The sequence below is a fragment of the Aulostomus chinensis genome, chromosome 3 (assembly GCF_037954235.1).
Source record: "Aulostomus chinensis isolate RoL2024-O1b breed Wild chromosome 3, RoL_Achi_v1.0, whole genome shotgun sequence".
NCBI lineage: Eukaryota > Metazoa > Chordata > Actinopteri > Syngnathiformes > Aulostomidae > Aulostomus > Aulostomus chinensis.
The window spans coordinates 26,898,534-26,923,481 of record NC_141322.1 but is presented as its reverse complement, the minus strand read 5'-3'; the positions used below and the strand labels follow the sequence as shown (position 1 = coordinate 26,923,481).

Here is a 24,948-nt window from a genome sequence, read left to right as displayed (position 1 = left end):
GGACTACATCAGTTAAAGGACTAAATGCAAAGTTGGGGAGAGAACTGAGGCTGGCATATTCTGATTATCACAGCCAGCGCAGGTTATCAAATACCACCACATTTGTGACATATCACATCAGGATACAGAATAAAAGGCTGAAAATCAAATAAGAAGATTCAGTAATTCAAAATTTGATTAAGACAGACTGAGGCGCACTGGTGTAGTAGACAAATCAGGATATAAATGCTGGGGAGGACAAAGGGACATGCCACCTCCATCAAAGAGGGAGCTGTGGGACAGGTTGATGAAAACAGCATTATGTCAGATACTTTTCTGTGTTCAATTACGCTTTGTCAGGACATTAAGACAGAATTTAAGTGCATCGCTTTGATGTCGCAGAAAGTCGAAACTACACACTAGACCGATGAAATTCTTCGCTTTCTAAAATGCTCTCTGGAGCTGGGAGAAGACGAGCTAAAATCTCATTGTTATGCCCCAGCAGCCTCTTTTATTTGATAAAAAAGGATGACTACCTCAACAATGAAGTGAAAGAAAATGCCCCCATGTCTGTTTAGCTTCAAATGAGAAGTTCTGCACTGGATTCACTACATATGCTTTGCACGTGTAAAACAGCCCTAGGAATACGCCACATTTTCACATCTCTTTGACTTTGAGTCTGCTCGGATACCCCAAAAGTGACCTGAGAAAACAAATGTGTGTCCCTCTTTATAAAAAAAAAGGAGGCGTGCACACAATGTCATGTGTTTACACAGAGACCTTCTTGTTTATAAAAAAAAAACAAAAAAAAACAACAGAGATAAAAGAGTCAGACAGAGAGCGGACTGATAAGATGTGGGTTAGGTCGGGTCCAGTACACTCTATTACTCAAACAACACTCTTGTAAAACCAGCGTTGGCAGCGTGTCATGTGTTGTCATCTCAGTTTGTCCAGAAGGAGACAAAAACGTTTGTAGAGCCCGGCTAACATCGAATCTCCAAACTAACACAAGGTAATATCTTATCACCTGTCTCTGTTAACATATGGGCTTTTATCTATGAGGTGAAGAAGCCTCCAACATCTTAGTGAAGATTTTGCCCTTGAGATGATTTATCAGTATTCACAACGCTTTGGAGAAGATTTAACAAGGAAGATGTTCCCTTTCCCCTTCTGTTCTACCCCATCTGCCCATTCTATCTCTTACACTTTCCCACACTGTCAAAATCTCCAGTGAATCGTAAAATTTGGAACAAAAAATTTTTTTTTTAATGTTCCGAATATATATATATACACACACACACACACATATAGAGCGATAGTGATACGATACGTGAGCACACGAGTAGTCCAATATTATGCACACTTAATTGATAACTCAACTGACGAACTAAGCCAAGACTGTTTCATTTAAAATTTGTATTCCAACTTAATCGAACAATATTTGCAAAGCCGCACAGCTGTACACTGTTCCTGAACAGAGGGATATCAATACATTATCCTGATAAAAATGTCATATATTGCTGATGGATTTTGCTGCAAAGCCCTGCCTATAAATCCTAATGTAATCACTATAAAGTGAACATGAAACTGCTAAATACCAGCTGACATATCTGCAGAAACAAAGACATAATGTGCTAATAAAATCCTATGGAGATTACCATGATATATGTAATTTTTTTCTCTCTTTCCTTCCACATGGCAAATTGGAATCATACAAATGATTTCTTGATTAAATCCCCCATATCCTAATGAGTTTTGGCCGTGGTAATTGGCAGAGGTTGAGTCTGTGCAGCAGCTGCCAGGCAGAGGGGTCACTGTGTCAGATTAACGGAGTGACTGGCACATCGAAGCCACCTTCCCAGAAGTATGAGTCGGTTTCAACAATGACAGGCTGCTACAAGTGTCTTCAGTCACAGCTGATTAAATATTTCCCATCTTGTGGCGATTAATTTATGTTCTGAGAGCCAAGAAAGAACCGAGGGATAAAAGAGAAGAGATACATTACACTGTGTCCCGTTTTTCTCAGGTCATCGTTAATAAAGGAGGCCTGATGATAAATCTCAGTGAGCTGAGTGTCCATTTGTAGTTTATTTGTTCCTGAGTGTACATTCATTTTGCAGTTTCCATCACTTCTTGCTCTTTCGTTCAGGCTGACAGCAAACGTTCCTCTTTTCCTCCCATTATTGAAGTTGATTTTTTCTTACAGCTGCTGTTGTATAAATGTGTGTGTTACCTAGCAACGTCACCTATCCCCACAAACGCTGAAAGATGTTCCAGTTGAAAAACAGTAAACACTAAACAGAATAAATTTACATTTTCTGGAGAAATCATAGGTAAGCTACTCTGGATAAAACCCTCCCTGATCATCAAGGGGCCATTTCTAAGTGTCCGATCGATCTGGAGTGAGAGCTGATGATAAAGGCCTCTGCATATTAACTGCACAATTTAAAATCAATAATATATCTTGTTGCTTCAATCACATTTAAAAAAAACCTTTACTTCATCACCCAAGTTTTTAGAGCAGGTGTGATTTTTGATAGGGATTTTTTTTTTTTAATCCATCAAAGCTTTTTTTTTGACAGTTGTTTGACCAGCCAGAGCCATTGTCCCAGCAAGAAGCTCTCTCAAATAAACAAAGGAATGACTATCCAGATGTGACATGTTAGAGGGAAGGGATTGCAGAGGAGGAGTGGAAACAGAGATGGTAGTTACTGGCTGGCTTAACAAAGAATGTGGAAAAGACAAGACAATTAAGGATTGTACCCCATGTAGCTAAATGATAGCTCCTCCATTCATTCACACTCACACGTAGACCTGTGCTAGTCCCAAACAGGTTGGATTAGCTCAGAAGGCTTTGACTAAAATGGTCTTGTATGAGGTCAGTAATTTACCTTCTGTTAACATCAGTGAAGAAAAAGTAGCGCAAACTGTACAACACATACGTCTGCAACACGAGAGAAGCCAGAAAGAAGAAGTCCTTGGTGAGAGGAAAGGTGGTTCAACAAGCCTGGTGAGCATAGGTGCATGCTGGGACTTAACAGGTAGAGATTCTGCACAGCCATAACTCAGCTCAGTTCATGCAAACTTTCATGTAATATACTTCCTTCTATTGATTTGAAGTGTGAAACATAGAACACTACCTCTCTCATTTTATTTATTACAGGCACCAGAGGTGCTCACTTTCAACACTGTTTGTTACCTTCGGTAAAAAAAAAAAAAATTATGCATCTTGGAACATACAATTCAACAGGGAAAGATATTAAATTTGCCATCTGCCCTGTCAACAGAGTAGACAAGAATCTGGTATTCACAGTCAAGCCCTCTGCTGGTGGCACAGAATGATTGTCAGGACAGGAATATATTTAGATATGTATATATGTTCATCTCTGTCAGCAGAATATTCAGAAATTAAAACTAAATCTGGCAAATCTGCAGTGTGCTGCCGTCATCTTCTTTTATAGACTGCTGGGTCATGAGCTCTGATTCAAATTGCAGCTCTCTGTAGTCCAATCATGGCTGAGGCTGTGCTGCACCTGCAAATCAGCAGGGCAACACTGAAGTGACAACATAAACGTGGGTAGGATGGATCCATGGAGTACTGTTGTTGTGCAGAGGGGAAAACAGGTCAAGGTCACTTAGATAAGCAGGTGAACCTTTATTTAACATGGTGATCAACAAAACCATCTGCTGTCCAATAAAAATCCATTTCCTTTTAAGGAAAAGTGTGACCTAGTGACATCTCGTGGTTCAATTGGAGACCTGCAGGGGCGTCCGTCACTCAGCAGCAGCTGCCTACAGTAGCCATCCTCCCCGATCAGCTGCAATAACAGAAGCTGGGGGATTACATCCACTGTCAAATGTATTTGTATGTAACAAGTCTAGGCAAGCCTAGTTTGACCCAGGAAGATGCAAGTGGGGACATATGACGATGAATAATGGTCCCGAAAATCTCTGTATCATTTATCGGACGCAGCAGTACTGTTTGCATCCAGTCTGAGTCTAGACGATTGAGCACTTTGAGTACCAGTAAATAGGAGAGAAATCTGTCAAGGGTTTTACCTCTTGGGTCCTATTACGTTTTTCTTAAGTGACTGCCACTATGGACCTTACATTGTCCAGCAACAGAGAAACAAGATTAGGAAGACCTACTGTAAGTATTCAGATATCAAAAGACGAAGTTGTTACTATTCTGACCACAAACAACCACAACTAAATGTTCAAAGTTGTACAGTTTTACACTGTAAACAAGGAGGGATCAGTCATTTGGATGGCGCCCGGGTTCTGGGTGAAAACAAGCACAACAATGTCTACTTCTTCAGCTTGTTTAGAGAGGATGCAGCATAAATAGGCTACTAGTACATTTTTAAACAAGAATGACAAAAGAAATAAGGACAGGAGAAGGTGCACACTAAAATATGAAGGTGCTTGTTTGTCTGTTCTGGCCTAGATGAAACATGGAAAACTCTGGGGAAAGAGACCCACTCCCCAAAGGGTTCTTCCTGTGACTACATCTGTGGTAACTGTAAAAACGTCAGAATAGAATCATCCAAATTATGATCAATTTCAGAAGATCCCACTTAATACTTAACACTACCTCTCTATATAAATATAAGTCTAGTATTCATTAGACTAAAGATTAATGGGCTCCTTTCAGGATATGTTCATGTACAATTTGTTCCTCCACGTAATAAGACTTTTTTAAGACTAAACAGAGTTATGAAAGAACAAATTTGTGCAACATGCAGGGTTGGATTACAACTGTATGTTTGTAAGAAGGAGAATAAACTGTGGTGATTATAATCAGTGGTCTAGCAGTGGCCCAGCCATCCAATTCATCTTGGAGGCATTATAGGGATTGTGATGTTTAATAAGTGGATGTACTGTACCTTTAAATACGTAATGGTTAGAGTGTTTTCCTCATTAGGTGAAATAATTGCATTGATCCAGTGTGAGAGCTGAAAGTCAAACCTATCAGCACGCACCATTACATTCATATTTTATGACATAAATGGTTAAATAAATCAATGAAGAAAGAGGTGAATCTAAAGGTTGATCAGGGATGCTCCTGCAGCAGAAATCTGCAACAATTCTAGAAAATACTGTTGACTCAAATCAAATACAGAATGAATGTGACGAATGCATGAGCCCTATCACAACAGATGCAGAGGCTTCTTTGGCAAACAAAAGATAGCCACAGGCACTACAGGAAGAGTCAGACATCATCAGATCAACAGACTCTGCTATGGTAGAGTAACCAAGTCTATTAATGCTCGAGTAACTTTGTCCATTAAATCCAAATGGGCATTAGCACACAAGTCTCCCTCGATAAAAAGTCCTTCAGGCATGTTACATTAATAAAGAGATCCATTAATTTTTACTATATCCAAAATGAAAAACTCAATTTTAAGGATCTGATGGAAAAGGAAGGACACAATGGTCCAGTTATACGCCACTAATGACATCAGGTCAGTGATTATTCTGGAATTATAGGTTTGATTCCAAAGATTTGCAATAATCAGCCTTGTAACATCCTGTCAATGTGATGTCTTTAATTTTCAGTCATATATTTTATCATTGATATGAATTAAAAGAAAACAATAAATGTGAATCAGTAAACCATCTGTGAATGAACCACTTATCAATCAGCAACAATAAATTCATTTCAGGGTTATTTTGCAGATTTTTGAACATGATTGCAGCCTGCTGGCTCTTCCTACAACCCCCCAGAAGACTGGATGAAAGATAAAATAACCGGCCCTTTGTTGTCCCAACTCAGCCAAAAGCACTTTCTTACTTTGCCTGCTCTCATTTAATGTGGTGTAGGGTTTAATCTATGCAGGGTCATCATCATGATGATGGATACGTCCCCCTCTCAATGTCAAAGACAGATGATTCATGAAGTTGCTCCAGTAAAAGTGAGCTGGAGACGACTTTGGCCAACTCGGCAGAGATACAGCACCAGCACATTATCTGCTTCTGTAACTGTTGACTGAGCAGTCATGCAATTGGATCTGAGAGCTAAAAGCAATCTTCAAGACCAGGACATTATTTTCCACTTATTTGGGAAGCTACTGGTTTTGCCTCTCAGTAGCAATAAATTCTATCAAATTTTAGATTAAATTCTCACTCTGGACTTCAGTTCATGAGGTTCATACAGCTGGACAAAATAATTATTACATCATTTTTGCTTTAAAGGAGTAGGAAGGAATTTTAAGTGGAAACTGAAGTGTTTTTTTTATTGTGTTTAATCACCTGAGACCACGGGAACAAGCCCTTAAGAGCAGGTTGCCCTCCACAGAGCATGTTTCATCTAGGATTGCTCAGAATAGAAAAGCAAAAGAAGCAAAACAGAGACCTACTTGTTTCCTTAATTGCTGTACTAATAGAAATTAAGCAATGTCCTAGTCTGCTTTGCAGCATTGTTTTCATTTATTTATTCATTTTGGCTTTTTCTTTATCTGTTTATTGCATTTAAATCACAGTAAAATCTAAGTTGTAAGCAACAGTTATTTCCTCTTTCCTCACACTGAATACCAACAAGGCTATTTCACGGCATGGATCAATAAAGTGTTTCCAATTCTAAATACATTGTTTCTGATAGTAGCTAACAATTTTGAGTTGTAATATGATAACACACACACACACACACACACACACACACACACACACACACACACACAAACAGCACATCATATGTGAACGATTCTGCAAGCTGCAAACATGCCACTAGATGCTACACACTGGTCCTTTAAGAGTTATAGCTTGCTTGGCTTCATCTTTCCTTAATTTCACCACACACACACACACACACACACACACACACACACACACACACACACACAAACACGCAGAGACAAACATACACGCTTGTCTCAAGAGAGTGAATGCACATAAACCCTTCAGCTTTGTCGGTCCACTTAGTAGAGAGCAACTAATCTAATCCAGACCGCCAGCTAATGCACAATGAAAGTGAATCATTTACTTGAGATGCCAGTCAGCCACTTCCTGACTGCACAAAAGAAAGGATGAGAGACATACAGCGAAAGTTCAGGGTCTAGAGTCAGAAGATGAAGACATAAGGGCAGATCACCTGGAGCTGGACACATAAATACATCAAACACATCTCCTCCTCAGCAGCGCAGATCAGTAACTTTCTCAGTTGATCTATCGCTCACTAGTTTCTCCCCACAAGCACAATCCACTCTACCATCTCCATCCATGCTTACCTGTGTGTAGGTCTGCATCACTCGCAGTTCAGTCTCTTCACCTCACAACTTGGTGCTCTTCTTCAGTGCGTATCGCTCTCTCTCTGTGTCTCTGACTCACTCCCTCTATCCTCCAACACCTGCTGTTAGAGATCAGCCTCTCTTGTGTCAGATGATGCTGAGAGCAGCCCTCCCTCTATGCTCCCCGTCGGTCAATCCCTCCCCGTTTTCCTCTCATCACTTACACGCATACATTCCACCAAGATATTCTGCACCTCACACCAATGCTTCCCCTTTGTTCATCTCCCTTCATTCCTCTTGATCAGTCTACGACCGAGAGCTGCTAATTCAAGCCGTGGGGGTTGCTTTGTTCATTGGCTTAGCGAGTCTGTTTGTAAAAAAAACAAAAAAAACAAAACAGATCCTGCTCACTGAAAAGGACAAAGTGTGTAAAAGCAAGTTTTCAAAAATGAGATGACACTGCCTTATCTGACAGCTTGTTCCAAAAAAAAACCAAAACCCTTCAGCAGAAATTAGCCTGACCGTCCCATTGTCCGCTTGACACGTGAGCGGTAGGCAGTTAGCCAAAAAACTGTCCACTGCTGCAAACTTAGTAGCAAATTCACACACAACAGAGAAAATCACTTACTCAACCCACAGAGAAAACAGTACAAATCACTTTTGTCTGATTCATGGAATCAGGTTTTCTTACTTAGTAAGAGGTAAACCCTTACATTTTAAGACATAGAAGAAGAAGATAAGATTACATTCCAAAGTAATGCTGCATATCGACCGGATTTAAATACCAGGGCTACATGTCCTTCTCTCTGCACCAAGTTTCTAAGAGTATATAAAAATAAGTGCTGGACTTTTCAGACTGTTTTCACACCTACTGGATATTTTGCTCCAAAGTGAGTCAGTTGATGAGTCCTCAGACTTTAAGCATTTCACACAGAAGAATCAGAGCAAACTAAAGTGCGATGCTACAAAGCACATTAGGTTGCGATAAGCTGTTTGCCAACTGATCATAAACCAAAAATAAGATGTGATTATGTTTTGTCAAATGTTCCCGCAACAGGTGCGTGAGAGTAAATACAGAATGAAGGTCCTTGTTTGGATGGATCTACTTTTTTCTTCTATGCAAACAGTTTGGATGTTCTGATGCATCCAAAAATTTCAAAGTACACCTGGTTTAGGAAGTTTGTTTAGGCTCAAACCTGAAGAAATCACTGGAAGTCTTTTAGTTTAGTTTTTGACAAGGAAAAAGCAGAGGAAAAAAAATCATTAAAAGAATAAAAAGAATTAAAATAATTTTTACCCATGTTGGATTTAAACCAGGGCAAACACATGTCTGGTATGCTGGTTGTGATGTGGTGCACATGTCAATCATATCTGCTCTGGAAATGGACTTTAAGATATTCGGGTTCCCTGTTTTTCTAGATATTTCGGACCAACCTGAGCTACAACTGAACAACTCTGGCTTCCAGTAGGAACCAAGCCAGCTGCTGGAACTGCTGTTTTCCCACATGGGCCCTCTTGGCCACCCCTGTCAGGTCGAACTGAGGTTGGATCACACCAGAGTTTGTTTGGAGGAGTAAAAAGACCAAGACCAAAAGTGGACCAAGTCCACTTCTGAAGTGCCTGGTGCTGTTTTCACTCAATCAAACCGCAAAGAACCAAAATTCAACAGAACCAATCGAGGTAGGTGAGAAAGTGCCCAAAATAACTTTGTCAACTGAAAGAGGTCCAGTATAGAATGTAGCCTCAAATGCACAAAACAGTTTACAGATTTGAATAATAAGATGTGCCACCTAAATGTATTTTTTTGTCAATTTTTTTTTACAGTTTAAAAGCACCAGTATAGGCTAAATCAGCTATCAGCTTACCAAACATGGCCCCCTCCTCTCCTCCCTCTCTCCGGTATCTTACACCCATCCCTCTTCCTCCTACGTTTTGGCTGTGAAGTATTACCTCTAACAGATTTAGCTGCTAGCTAGAGTTACAACTGTAGTTCTACTAGGAATACTGAGCTGAGGAAAATGCAGTGATGGTTTTGCCAATCGATAAGGAAGGCTGCAGGCCATGAAACAAATCCATAAGGGGATGTGAGCCAAGTCTTATGGCGGTCTGTTGGCTTGCCCTCACTCTCATGTGAGTATTGTGTTACAGGTACAGTGCGAGCTAGCTCACAATGCACAGCCTGTTTTCATTTGCCACTCTTTCAGGACAAGTCTCAGGTAAGCTTCAACTGGCCGAGAGAGAAAGCGACATGCAGGTTAAGCATAATCAGCCCCATTCTGCCTGTTTCAAGCTTCTGAAACACCAGTGAGGTGGTGCTTCAGATGAAAGGGGATCTTTGCTTACACCAGGCACAACAAATGGATGTCAAACCAGGTCACAAGCAGATTGACTAAACAAATGATCTGTTTGCTTTTTTTTTATTTTAAGGAAGTAATCTGGAGTACTTCTGCATTTACAGAGCATATGAGGGTCATTCAGAGACTCTTTCATGACTCCTTTTTTCCCCCAATTCATTTCTCATTTCATTAGTTTCATCCCCTTTCTGTCTTTGTTGCTCACTGTGACTGTCCACTTGCCACTATGGTCACAGTCCTCTCCTGAGGCAGCCTGACTAAACTTAACATTAACATACCACCCAACGGCAGATATAGTCTTAGAAACAGCTCTGGTAAGACTTGGATTTATAATAGTTCTGTCCTCATGACACAGTTCAAAGGTTAAGTCTACTTCCTCCAACTGGCCTGTACTTTCTCTACAGCTGTTCTTTTTCAAATTTTGCTAAGGCGCAACTGAAAATTTTTTGGTAAAAATCTCTCTGCTGTTGCTCCTGCTACATGGGTGAATCAATTCAAATGTCAAAAATGTGTAGAACTTTGCTGTCAAAGGTGCTTTAAAAATGTAAAGGGGGTGGGTGAAACACGACTCAGGTGGATGGAAGGTGAAAATTATATGTTGTTTCCCTGAAGAATAAAACAAAAAAGGACACCAGTGAGATTATAGATGGATGGCATTTGCTTGATAGCATTAATAAACTTTTCAAAGACTTAAATTTTTAGTAGTCTCTCTCATTAATTGTAATGTAGGTAGTGAAATGTTCAGACAACTGGGTAGAACACCTTTTTGAAAAGGTAGGAAAATGACACACTATTATTGCAGCAATATTATTTGCAGCTACTGTATGTAATAAAATTTACTTCTACAAAATGCCACCAACAACATAACCATCATCTCATTTCCTTACAATGTCCCACACAATTGGGTGTCATCTACCAGCGGATAACTTCAATCAGATTTTTCAAAATTAAAATTCTGCCAGTGGTCCTGAATTTGTTGATTAAATCTATAGTCCCAATTTGTGGTATTTCTGAGTGCGTCATTAACTATCTGAATATTTATTTAAATTCACAGCGTCATCTCCAGAGGGAAAAGTACAAAAAAAACCACACAATGCATAAAACCAACATGCAGCCATAGTTTCAGGAAAATGTACAAAGGAAGTATGAAAATGGCTGTATGTAGTTTAGAAATCTCATCACCATACATGTTATGTCTTCTCTGTTTTCTTGACAAATACAATGTGACACATTTAATTTCCACTGCCGACATCCCCTGAAATGGTCTCTAAATATGCCGTTCACAGAAGTAATTGCAAACACGTCATCGTACAAATGTGGAGACTGATCACAATGTCTCAAATCAAACATGCCTGAAAGAAACAAACCAAGAGAAACTGCAGTTCGGTCTCTGATCCCAGATAACAGCAAGTTATACAACGTGAAAATGCTACTCTTCAATTAATGTTTGTGGAATGGCTTAGTGCAAGAAGCTTCTGTGTCAACATGAACACAAACTGCAGCACCTTAAATACCATAACTGCAGGAAGTACACATGTGCCAAAAGTAAAAAGGACAAGCAACATTTCCAAACACTACCATTTGACTTTGTTAAAATATTTATGGGAAAATATAAAGGCATTTAAATAAAGCAGTTGGGAAGGAGATGGATGTTTCAGGGCCAGATCGGTAAGAAGAACAAATGCCGTGTAGCGTCTGCAGGTACTGTAACCAAGTCATGATTTAGTACTGGTGACAACGCTAGGCAGGAGTGGTACCACGCATCATCTGCTCCTTTGCTCTTTTATCTGAGGTAGCGAGGTACGTACAGAGCCTGATTGAAGTGTCTCCTCACCTGAGACGTAATAGAGTTTAATTACATGAAGTCAGCCCTCCAATAATGTTAAATGGATACAACTACAAGCAACATTACCCCCTCAGTAAGTCTGTGCGCATCAATTAATTAGCTGAATATGTCCATACTAAGTGGGGAGGCTAATGAAGCCCATCAGGGAGGAATGTACAGAAGGTATGTGGTGTTTTTAATAGTCTATATAAATAAAGAGCAGCATAAAATAATGCCTCTATATGCAGGAATACATTTTGTGTGATTACAGAATGGCAGGAAGGTAGACAGCACTTTGAGATACAATTTTGTGGCTCTTTCTTTGTAGCATCTTTTTTTTAACTGAACAGGTGCACTGGGTAACAGGCAAACTCCATCTGCTAAAATAACCTCCATCATCACCCTGCTGCTCTCTTGACTGTGTCCTCTACATTGCAACAGCATTGGGTCATGAGGTTTATCCTCTATGAACTCACTGAGGGCTGGACACACCCGTCTGGGTCGCTGCAGGGGTCTCTATCCTGCCTGCTTGTGATATAGCCAAAATAATACACAGTTAGTCCAAGATGAAACAGCCAAAGGCCTTTCAGTATAACTCTGCTATACACACTGAAATAGTAGTGGTGTGGATGCTGAAATATTGAGATTTTTAATCTCAATGTTTCCTTTCAAGGACTGATTCTCATATAACAAGCCTGATATGCAGTATTTTCATTTAAATGTATATTTTATCACCAACAGGAGACTAAAAATGTTCGAACCACTGAGGCGATATTAATGACGGCTGACTGAAAACATTGTCATATGTGAAGAATTTCAGTTGTCAGGACAGCAACGACACTATGTGATGTGTGTGGGAGGACTGCGAGGTACGGTAGCAACACCACAAACCTTGTTAAGCATGTGAGATGTACTCATAATTCACAATCTTACAAGAGGCACAGTAAGATCCCGAATAAAAAATGATAATCTAGGGAGCACGTGGATTGGCACAATAATTTCACTACTGTAGATTTCCTGCTGTGAAATTGTAGAGCAAACTAAAAGAGGCAGAGCCGGACAGAAATAGAAGGTGCACTGAAATGCTGGAGACGTTTGCGTGAACAAACACCTCTGTCTCTGCGATGTTTACGGACAGATGTTGGTGCTGAGATGTGGAGAAGCCCGTTTAATCCACATAACATTTTTAGCATAAAGGAAGAGCTTTGAGGCTTTGTGAGATCTGTTTGGCAACGGGACAGAGTTAGATTGAGCTGAAAGCAGGTGTCTCACACAAATGTGTTAAGAGTTGGCACCATGAATAATGTGCATATAATTTAAAATACTGACAACTGTTTTTTTTTTCCCCTTTTCTGAACACATTTTGTTCAAACTAGTATCAGCAAAACCAGCCTGACTTGGTTTGGAACTGTAAAGGAAATCATAGGTATCAAAAAAACTGTTTCCACCGCAGTCTTACTAGCAAGTCAGCAACACGAAGCATTCCTCGTGGCCGACCGATGAACTGATGGTCACAACCGTACCACCCCTTCGAGCTCCAACCTCTGGCTGTGTAGAAAATGGCAGCCATGTCAGATCTGAGTTTGCCTGCAGTGGGTTGGATGTTGGGTATGCAGCCTTTTTACCATTTGCCACTTTCTTCTATTGTCCAGCAAATAAAACAATGACAGAACAAACTGTGGCAATATTTGAGGTTGTAGCACTGTAAGACTAATTCAAAAAAACAAAAATAACCTGGATTAAAAAATCTTTCTTCAGATATCAGCTTCAATGCCAGAGACAGAGTAATGAGCACTACCATACAGGGATACAAATCAGGTCGTAAAGAGATCCTTTTTTATCCTCCTTAAACACGGCAAGACATTATCATCATTAGTCACCTTCATATTTGGTGAGGTACATAACGTAAGGGGCATATTTAATAACATTTCAGCTTGTAACATACTGCCATTACTCTGTAACAGCCTTCCCAAGGCGATTATTTCCAAAGAGGACTGAATGAGGGCCCGCTAGACTTGGTTTCAGGTCTTGGTCATTCTGCATCTCACCATTCAGCTCAGGCATGAAAGGAGTTGAACTATATCGAGTGTACCACCAAGTCCAGTGACCCTTTATTTAACCATGCACTATGAAGTCCAAATTTACTGTGCATGTGTACTGTTGGTTAGCTGTCAGTGAGCCATGAATTAATGTAGTAAAATTGTGTGCACACATTCTATAAATAGTTTCCTACAGGAGCTCTGCAATGTCGTAATGGAAACTCTAAATGATGCCTTTTGCTTTTATGCTTGAATGTGACCTAGAGAGACAAGTCATGTTGGACTTGTTGAAACTTGCCTGAGGCTTCTTAGGTCCCAGTAGGTGCCACAGCTATGTGGCAACAACTATAAATACACTCGCAAATGCGCATGAAGACAACAGGGTTTGTTGTGTATTATGTGAACATCTGTGTTCATGGTGGAAAATGTGTTCGCTTTCTAAAAGACTCAAAGACTGCCTTCACTGACTGGAACAGTTTTAGTGGGATGTGTGTCTCATGCAGGTGAATCCAGGTGAGCTCTGGTTGTTTGTGATGATATTTGCCATCACCTGTGGAATCCATTTTTATCAGTGTAGATGGGGAGGAGGATGAGAGCAGAGGAGTCTGTAATTAAATGAACAGAGCAAAGGATGGACTGACCTGGTGATCAGCAGACCAGCGTATCACATGTTCTATTGAGTTTCATTATTTCAGAGTTTGTCTGGGGTGAGTTTGACTTACCTGCTTCACTAGAATTAACATAGGTGGTTATTACCTATCTCTGACACTACTGGACCTTCCAGCTAAAGGCAGAGGAGGCAGTTGTTATGTGCCAGTTGGAAGCAGACTGATTGCCTGGCCTCCAGAATCAGTGCTTGCAGCTTTCTGAATCTGATGATGTCTTGGACTGAACTGGTGTGATGGATGAACATAAGCCAGAAGGTTGAAAGTATAACAGAACAGAGGCTCATAACAGAAACTTCCAGCCAGAATTTGAGAGCAGACTTGAACTTGGCACTGCTGTGAGAGGAGATGGAGCAAGCACTGCAGGTTTTCTCTTTTTTAGGATGTAAAATATGTAACTTTTAGAGTAAACAGTCAACATGGTGTCTGCTCTTTTAGTATCCATCCAGAATTTTTCACGTCAAATATAAATAGTTTTGTCCCCACGACAGTGAAGCCATGCCCTGACTCACTGAGGCCCAGCTAGCCACTGACTACTCTGTTGTCCTGTTTGCCTTCTCCTCACAACACTGACTGCAATATCAGGATGGGGCCATTAATGGCAGCCATTAAGAGCAATCTGAAGAAGCAGAGACACCAATTAGAGGCATCTTGGACTCACTCTGCCCCATCATTCCACACAGAGGAGCACTTTATTACCACCTGACTACTCACGACAGTCAAAGGTTTGCTCAGGCTAAGATGAGATGAGGGACACTTCCAACAGAGGTCCAGATCGCATCAACACACCAAACAATTACGAGAGATATAATTACCAGTGTCAATTTGTCTGTACCCAGGATAACCAAAAAAAAAAAAAAGCAAAAAAAAAGCCGTGGATGGACTTTGATTTAATTTGATAGGATGCAAGAACTGAGGTTCCGGAGCAATTGATTGGGTTTAGGACTTAACAACCAACGATGTCTTGTAAGTTGAGGTATGCATTCATAACCCTGAGTTTTACTTTACTGAATAAAATCATTTCTGACATACAAGGCAGAAGCCTTTAATCTAGTATGTCTTTCTTTGATAGGTGGTAGGTGGTATTGAGTACTGGCAAGAACCTCACGATACGAATCGCTATACATGGGTCACGATGCAATTTTGTCATACAATAATGCAACACTATGTGACACTGAAAAATAAAGTGCACTTATGTTCTCCAGTCGCTAACTGAGCAGTAACACACCGAAACACGCATGGAACAAAATACGTTATTCCAATATATTATGACGCAATATGGTATCAACAGGGCTGAAATACCAATATAATTCTGTGACCAAAAAAAATCTATGTATTGTCATGTCAACTTTATTGCAGAGCAGAGGTGAACAGGGATAAAGTACACTCTCATCTTTAGTGAAGCCCAACCACATAAAAAAATGCAGAGCTGTTCAAGATAACTATCTTGGATGTTGGTGACACACATGCACGTCCACACATGCACATACATGCACATGCGCGCACGCACGCACGCACGCACACACACACACACACACACACACACACCTGCATCTGGTTGGCTGAGGCTAAGCTTTGATGGTTTTGAGGGGAATGACAAGAGGATCCAGGAAAGCCTATTTTTAATGACAGACTGTGGTTTAAAGCTACTCTCCTACATCTTTGTGCTGTTTCTATAACGCAAGCTGTGTGTGACAGACGGGTATCAGGCATTCCCACACAAACTGCCTTAAAACCATGGTGTTTCTTAACTAAGTCAGATACCTTTTCTTTCCACATGATCCTGGAACAACACCTGCAGGATTTGGAGAGAAATTTGGAAATATATGAAGCGATGAGGATGGAGCCAATATGAAAAAGTCTACCTGGGGCCGTATAATTGAAGAGCTGTCAGAGAATGATGAAATACACAGTTCACATAATGACTAAGTGATCATAATCAAAGAGGCGTAACACTCAAAACCTGCCCTCTGTTTGAAAACCTAATCCTCATAATAAAATTCAGCGGGTGTGCAGGGGTGAAGCCTCCTCTGATGAGCCTGAATCATCATTGTACCCTCAAGTTTCAGTATATTTGCATCTTTTCCAGACTGACAGTCTAATAGGTCTGTGTGACATTTGATGATAATTGATGTAATGATACACTGACATGTATTTACATGAAACTAACTGAGTTTAAACCTTAAAGGAGTATGTTCTCTACGGCTGGTATTACACAATGCCCCCACCCCCCATCTATCTCCATCTGCTCTATCACACATTAGCATCCCCATGCTGGGTGTCTATACCTGCCAAACAGAACATTACTAGCTCCACTAGCCCCATCTTGATCATGCAAATGTGCTAACAAAACCATTATTTTCTCAGCGAGAATATAATTGAATGTGTACAAATGTTACTCTAAACTAAAAGCTGCAGCTGGAAAAAAAAGAAGGAAGGATGTTTTTCTTTCACCCTCTCAAACAACAGCAAGCCACTAGTCAGTCCATGATGTCATCAGTCAAAACAAAGACGTCTGACGTACAGTGATGGTTTTCAGTAAAGTGAGGACTCACCACAAGGTTCTGGTCCTGGAGAAGCTCTTGTCAACTCTAGAGAGAAACAAATAGACAGCAGATTAGGTTCCCATTGAATCCAAAATTATTGCTGGAAACTGAGGTTAAAAAAAAACAACAACAACTAAAACTAAAAAGAAGACAAGATTTTTCAAATATCCAATAATTTATTTTAGAATGTGCTTAAAATTAATCAAATTAAATGTATACAGGGCATGTTACCAAATTCAGGATCTTAACATTTATACTTGAAAAAGTAATGTTGTATAATTCATGTATAACCCATCAATTCTTGAGCCAGGAGTGAGACATTGGGACGTTTGCATTTATTTTATCATTTATCTACCTGAACCTAACCAAGCAATTTCCGAAATATTGTCATGACTATCTTAAAATATTGCATCCTCCGCAGTAAATAAAAGGAAACACACAGCCTTTTGATTGATGTTTATACATCATACAAATACTTCAGGAAAATGCAGAACCAGATTGAGCCCAGGATTGTTGCTGCTGGATAATTTGTGCAATGTTACCTTTTGATTTCAGCAAGTATGAAATATATTTTCCTGTCAACAAGACGCTTGCAACTACAATCTTCACTTTCCTTAGCTAGCAGGGTTTTGTTTTCCACTTACTTCTGAGGCAAATATCAGGCTAGCTAAATGTTCCATTATATTTGAGGCTAGACAGTAATGACTTCTTCCTGCTACAGCAAAAAGATAAAGATGAGTGTTGAAAGTAAACCAATACACTTATGTTAATATTCATGGAAATTACAGTTATTGCAGTGTTGGGTGAAAATGGACAAATATTATAATAGATACCAATCTGTTGGAAATGTAAATTATTTAAGAATATGTGCCCACATAAAGTTAGGTTGTGTTGTCCCTCCACTTATCTAATCTACTGCCTGCCAGCCTCATCCAGGGTGTGATTGTTTGGTTACAGACGGCAGTTGTGTTGTTTGTATTATCGGAATCTAGAGATGAGTGAATGAGGGGGTGGCGAATTGTGCAGGATTCATCAAAGACTGATTCAAGGATTGCAAACAACAAAAGGATAAATGAAGGCAGGAATATAACAGGTGATGCTGATAAAGCATGTGGTATAGAACAAGGAATTCCCAAGAGGAATGATGCCCTGCTGCTGTCACATGGGACAAAGGGTTGAAATGGCAGCGAGGGGCGCACTGTGTTAATAAGTATTACAAAGAGAAGCAGGAAGCGGGAGATAAAAGGCAGCCAGAAATGGAATGAAAGTAATTTGACAGTTTTCCTCTGCATTTTTTAAATTCTAGATGATTGGAAATCTTCCGTTCAACCTGCATACCCATTTAGCAGGGGCAAGTCTTCTCACCTGGATACATTTTATGCAACCCCCGAGTCAGTGTGTATTGTGGATAATCAATCTACTGATAATCACCTCTTATCCTTTCCTCCATGGGGCTAATCCAATCAAATAATTACCAGCGGCACCTGCTCCATTTATCAGTTAACAACACAATTAAAATGCTATAAAAGTTATTGAAGCTATTCTTTTGACAGTCGCCTTGGGGGTGCAGAAAAAAGAGAAAAGACAGTTGGAAGTGTTGTGAAAATATAACAAGTATTCTGCTTCAACTGAGTGGTGGCTGGTTTCTAAGAGTTATCTCTCAGGACAAATGTGACTTTTGCTTTCCCACTAACAACCTCACACATAAATAAACCCAATAAAATCAAAATACATGCTACAGTAGCTACTGACAATGGCAGGAGGACAGTGTATTGATTCCTTCTGAATGTCTCATCTCATGAAAACATGATAAATGAGACAAGGGAGGAATAAGACAAAGCTTTACCCAAGACTAGTTATTATTTATTCATGAAATTGAAGGATAGCAATCATAGCAACAGGGTAGTGGTAATGCTGTGTGTGTTTTCAACTAAGATCTTATTTTAGCTGAAGGCAACAGACCAACAGCACTCTCATGTTTTCACATTCTAAGTTTTCTCTAGCCATGTAGCATTTCAAAAATATTTGCCCCTGTCACATCCATGGACAGCCCAGCTCAATGGAAAAAACATCTATCAAGCTGCGAAATTTGTCTTTGAGGAGTAATAGGCCACAACTCATGTCCACACTTCAGGATAGAGCTCAGCCGTCTTATCTGTGACGGCTTTCTTTTCTACAGTGCTTGTGTCTGTTGTCAAAATACTGGATCAAATTGTGTGAGAGAGGACGGGATGATGTAAGAAATTGAAACAGTATCACTGCAGCTTAAACATGTTGTTCCATGAACTTTCTGCAGTGCATGTTCTTCACACTCTACTGATGCACTGACAGACAAGATGCAACTCACCCTCCGCTACACCTGTAAAATGTATATTTAACATGCAAACAGTGACATTATGCGTGTTGCTGGTGCGGGCTCTGGCCTTTTGTTGTGTGTGTGTGTGTGTGTGTGTGTGTGTGTGTGTGTGTGCGTGCGTGCGTGCGTGCGTGTGTGTGTTGAGAATGGAAATATTATTTTGCCAGTCAGCAATACAGTTGGTGATTATCCCCCTGCTGACAAAGGCAACACACTGTTTTGGTGTTAACAGCAAGGAGTGAGAAACAGATGTAAACAAGTACACCGGCATCCACTCACTCAAGCAAGGATGGTGGAACACAACCATAATAAGCAAAAGCCATTCAACACAGAGCTCAGCCATCACATGTTTTTTATGATTTTTGGCTCATTAGAAAAACTCAATTAATAGCTCATTTCCTAAGTATGTAAATTTACCCACCATTTACCATTTAGATCGCATCAATTATCCAACAGCTGCCAGATAAAATGTCAAGAATGTTTTCTTTTACCAGGATATGTATCAGTTTGTTTAACTGTTCACACACAAAGCTCTATGACTTGTTGTAAACATAACTAATCAATACAAGATGCAGCTACTCATCGAGAAGTATTTTGAGACGAAGTGTCACTATTCGGAACAAGATTCTCGAGAGCACTTCAATAATTATCCCACACCAGCATTCGTCCTCTGCTAGACTCAATAAATCCTGGCGGCTGTGAGCTGTTAATCTCCAACATGTACAGCGGTAAAATCTGATTTATCACAAAAGTGAGATTAACTCAAATCTGCAGTTGTCAATTTTCTCCCGTTTTTTTCAGGCATTACACTCTCAGACCAGCTGGTTTGTATGTGCATCTATAGAACTGAGCTTCAACACAACCCGCTTCCCGACAATGCTTGGAAACATTTCAGTCTTTTCAGTATCATGTGAATTAGTATGTCAACACAATATGATTAGTTTTAACTGGAAGAAGCAGGAGAGCAACATTCCCTCAAAAATAATAGTTTTCATTGTGGGAAAAGATAAGGACAGAGAAGGCAAATTAGATGAAAACAAACATTCTCACTCAGTACTGCGTATAGCCTTCGTATATGCAGGTTTTCTTAAACCCTGGTAAATCTGTTCCCCCCATGAGCAGACTAGAAGCTGCTTTTCAGTTTTTATTCTGGTACGTCCCATTTACCATCATAAACATACAGGACAGAAATGAATGCCATTGTCAAATTAAGCACCAGAGTTTCTTCTCATGAGCTTCTATACTCTTTGATACAATAGAAAGTAGCATGGAGAACAGTGACGGCATTTCTGTGGTTACTAGTTAATATCTTTTGCACATTTTTAAAACTCAACACTGACTGAATGATGCCAGAGTGCTGTTTGAAGGAGGTCGAGTTGGACTTTCAGGCTTATATGAAGAATAGTTATCAGCTGAGGTGGTAAGATTTCACTGCATCCTTGTATTCTTAATCGTGGCGTACTGACTACTCATCATATGTAGAACCACCAGAATCGGGCTCTCAAGTACTGAGTGCAACTACATTTGGTGTTCACATCATTGTAGATCTGCGTCATTTGAGCCAGGACTAAATGAAGATTGAACATGTTCCCACTGCAGACGAGAGCCAGATGTTAGCAAGTTTTAACTTGTTTTTTCAGTGCATCTGCAGGCTGATACAGATGTTATCCTTGACTGCAATTATATCAGCATGTGAATGTCTCCATGCAACAACCTATCAACTGGATCAAAGTGCTTCCACAGCAGAGGACCGAGCAGCAATGAAAGCAGCAGCTCTACTGACGAGCTTTCCTGTAAACCTTCAGTTTAACAGCTCAGTATGAAAAAAAAGACATTCACATCTAACATGGCCTTTCAGCTTATCCTTGTGTGGGGGTGTTTATGAGGGGGAATTGACCTCACCTGCTAGTTCCAGGCTTATGTAAGAATCCAACAAAGTGAATAATAGTCATTCATTTGCACAGCCCTCAACCAGCTATTGTTTTTTTTTTAAACACAGTTGACATATAATTGCCTGCTTTGAATCTGCATTCTACAAAAATAAAGTCATATCATCAAGGAAACCAGCAGAGGCAACAGTAAAATTGCATCCAAAATGGGACTCAATCTGCAGTGTTTCCAGTTGTTTTTAGGGCTCATTAGTTTTTACTAACAGTCATTTGTGAGTGCTTAACAAAAACAGCCTGGTCATTATCACCCAACAGTAATTTCCATTAAATTGTGTACTGCAACAAAATAACTTCTTCAAGGGCAGATCAAATGTAGTTGGGCTTCATCCATGTCTGCCTGTACCTTTATTCACCATAGTGTGAAGATTCTGCTGAGCCAAAACAGGAAAGACATTTCAAATTTGGTCACAAATGACTCACAAATTCGGAGATGGGTTACTGTGACGACTGTGGGTTTTCTGTTCAATTGTGTTATTTTGCTGAGGCGGCCAATTTTCATATTTCCCCATAGAACACAAGATTATTTTAAACAGACTCCTCATGGAGAGATCTTTTCCCAAACTTAATAAATTTGACAAGAGTCACAGCCAACAAACTGGATTTACTTCACAGCACAGCGCCCACTAATGGTCAAAAGCACAAAAACATCAGCGTTGTCTTCATGGGATGTGCAGCAAAAAAGTATATAGCAAATGTGTGTTAGTGCCACCTAGTGGACACAGGAGAACTAGTCTGCTCTTTCGTGCAAAGCCCACCTAAATTTCACATGTTTGCAGTTAATTCCATGTTTGGCTCACTGTTGCTCCTAGTGTCGGCATTCATTTGGAGTCTTGCCCAACATTCAGTCTCCCAACACAGGTACTTTGCTTGTACCTGGCTTTTTATATGCTAAATGCTTCAAATATATTCAACAGCTACTCACTTATATATATCCTATTTTTATCTGTCTTCACGCAGTTTAGTGAGGAGTCATACTTGAAACAGCCGCCGGCCGAGGCTGAATCAAGGTTGATGAGATGTAATTGCAGCTAACAGAGCCTCAATGACCCTTGTTGCACCCAAATTGCAAGTTCACAGACACATAAATGATGGCTAGTCCACCGGGTTTTTCATTAGAAGAGCTAACGAGCGTCTGGAGAAGCACTTCATGTCTTCTAATTAGCCAGAGTCACATCCACTGACCTGAGCTGTCTAACACCTAAAATAATACAAGCTCATCATTTCCCGGGTATTCATAGTGGAGGTCTCATCTATTTTAGTTATTTGTGGAGATGGGAAACAACTTAAAGGCTACAACTGGCAAAAAAAGTAAATGGTTTATTTGTACTGTATGTACAGCTAATTGAAAATTCCACTAAAAAAAGTTTCTTTATACTTAAATCCCATAGTTAAAAAAAGTAGCTTCAAAGAACAGTTGAGATCAAGATTAATGGCTGGAATTTTTTCATAATACCACAGTATCACAACACACATATCTGTGTAACTGAAGAATAAAAACTCTCCCTGAGCACACAAAGTCAGAATGTGTATATGTACTGCATATATCCACTGCACTGTTGTGCCATGCCTCGACAACTGAGATGAAGAACTACAACTGGACTCAGGGAGCATATACTTCTGCTAAAGACTTGCGTGCACAGAATATGAACACAGTTTCAACAAATTCTGCTCATAACAGTTCTTCCCGACCTGCTAAAATTGGTGTTCCAGGTCACAGATCAAGATCAAGATGATCTCCTCTTCTAACCATTTCCCATAAGACTCCACACACCTAATATCCTCCCAGTGGCCTACAACAGCCAAAATCTACAATTTAATCCAGATCACCTCCAAAACTCCATCACTTGTCCTTTGTAATAAGACATTTTTCCCACAAGTTTCCTCAAAATTCACCCATTAGTTTTTAAGATGTCTTTCTAACACACAAACTCAGACTGGCAATCACATTACCTCAGGCATAACTAAGAGCACAGTCATAGTTTATTTTTAACACACACGATGGCGGATTTTAAAGTGCATACATTTTAAAGTTTATTACAGAATAAATATCTGGAACCTGCTCAATTTGATGACAGGTTTTCTTCTTGTTTTCTGTGCCCTTCACTGTTCTTTCTCATGTACAATAAGCTAGCAGTATCCTGCGCATTCAGGCTAGCCAACAAACAGGCTCCTGCCACAGAAGGGTCATAATGAGCCTCAAGAGTGTTTTCTATTATGCCGCGAGCATCAAAATAGAATTGTTCCAGTAATATTGTTACCTTAAGAATTATAATATAAATGAAACAGTGACCCAAGTCAACCTCTTGATGAAGATGCAATGGTAAATTAACATTCTGTTGAAAACAACTACCTCACAACATCTCCAAGTAGTAAAGAAAGTCTCGCTAATAACTTCAGAAAAGTCAGGTCTTCATGGCAAAGACAGTCACTCGTCACCCTGTTGCACACAGGGCTCCCTTTCACCTCTCCATTATTCCATAACCACCTCATTATTTTAGCATCTCGCCAGCTCTTAACTGCTAATGGTTTATATTGCAAATAAGCAGAGCACACAGCACAGACAGCAAATGACCTTGCCACCATCACAGAGTTCTATAGTTGCTGAGCCGCTGCAAAGCAAACTCCCTGAGCAATCTCGCACCTTCCTCTCACTACTCCTCTGTGACAAACCAAGATGGCTTTGTAGCAACGTGCAACAGGTGCACTAATACTGTCCCGGAGATTCATTTTAGTACGCACAGCTGGCAAAATCCACAGTCAATGCACACTCTCAGAGATTAATACTCTATCATCTTACCCGCCATAAGCTCCAAATGTGAAACTCCTTTTCCTCTGAGACATCCTGCTGATGAGGCTTCCTTGAGTGTGTGTGGGGTTGTGCACGCTGAATATCTGTGCAGCTTACAACACGGGGGGGCTACAGAAAGAGAGACATATTGCTACTTTTCTCTATCCGTCTGTTTCTCTCTTCACCTCTTCTCTCTGTCTTCACCTCTCCTCTATCGGTGTCTGAGCCCTCATTGGGCGTGCGTGTGTTTTTTTCCCTGAGATCTTTTATGTGTGTTCACGTTCGACCCTCCCTCCTTGTGTTTCTGAGCTCTCTGACTAAGTAGCTTCTATCTCTGCTCGATTAAGAGAAAGGTGCGTCCGGCTGTCCTGTTGTCGTGGTGACAAACAGGATGATTTCTCTTGCTCTATCTATTTTCATTTCCAGCAAAAGGAGGCCATAAAATACATATTTTCATCTTATATTTTATGAAGGCTATATCCTCCTGTCATTCATCTCTGTCTAGTGTGACTGTTTAACGATCTCAGCTCAAGGATGCTTCTTGTGGGCATGCAGATGCAACAACAAACTTACCACAAGGTTGAACAGGGAAGCAGAGTTTTTCCTGTGTTTGTTTAGCCATGCAACTGCAGTGGCGGTTTGGGTAGCAACACTGGTCAGCCTGCCTGCCAGTTGGTCCACCACTTTGGTGCAGCCTGAAATATAAGTACAGGATGGATTAATGATCCCTAGAGGTCGATTCTTAACTGCTTTAATGATCTCCTGACTTCTTTGGCTCCATCACCAGGTTGTGGCTTAAAATATCTAAACAACTACAAGATGGATGGACACAAAATTTCAGAGACACACTAATATCCAACAAAGGACATCTAAAATCATTGGCTGATTGTGCTGGACTTTAAAATGTGTGTTTTCATTGTATCAATAGTATTTTTAAACACTGACAGGAAAAGGAGTTGACTTGTGTGGTAAGATAAGATGCTGGCCACTGGTTTCATATTACAATAAACCAAGCAGCCTTCCAAGAAGATACTGAGAATGCTATCTATAGAGTATGAACATATACTCCTCAAAATATGCTCAGAAATTTTCTTCCCAAACACCAAAAACAGTCTTCCAGATCACCAGACCCTGTGTAGAGGTCCATGTTGGATAATGCCATGACAGTAGTTACCAAAACCATGCAAAAACCTGATCATCTACATTGTGAAACAAATCATG

The 24,948-nt window shown here is 40.1% G+C and overlaps 1 protein-coding gene across 11 annotated transcripts in view; it reads right to left on the bottom strand.

The window, feature by feature from the left end:
* Positions 1–24,948, bottom strand: part of LOC147268447 (rap1 GTPase-activating protein 1-like) — a 101,383-nt gene that overhangs the window by 35,561 nt on the left and 40,874 nt on the right. For 7 of the 11 annotated variants that reach the window (XM_086200020.1, XM_086200010.1, XM_086200011.1 and 4 more), the window contains exon 3: positions 16,644–16,679. Coding sequence is in view for 8 of the 11 variants with exons in the window: in XM_086200010.1 (XP_086056136.1) it covers positions 16,644–16,679 (36 nt within the window). In the remaining 3 variants the exon portion in view is untranslated. Of the gene's footprint in view, positions 1–7,205; positions 7,463–16,643; positions 16,680–23,736; positions 23,857–24,300; positions 24,423–24,948 lie in introns of those variants that run through there. The other 4 variants (XM_086200012.1, XM_086200013.1, XM_086200019.1 and 1 more) reach the window with 3 other exon arrangements.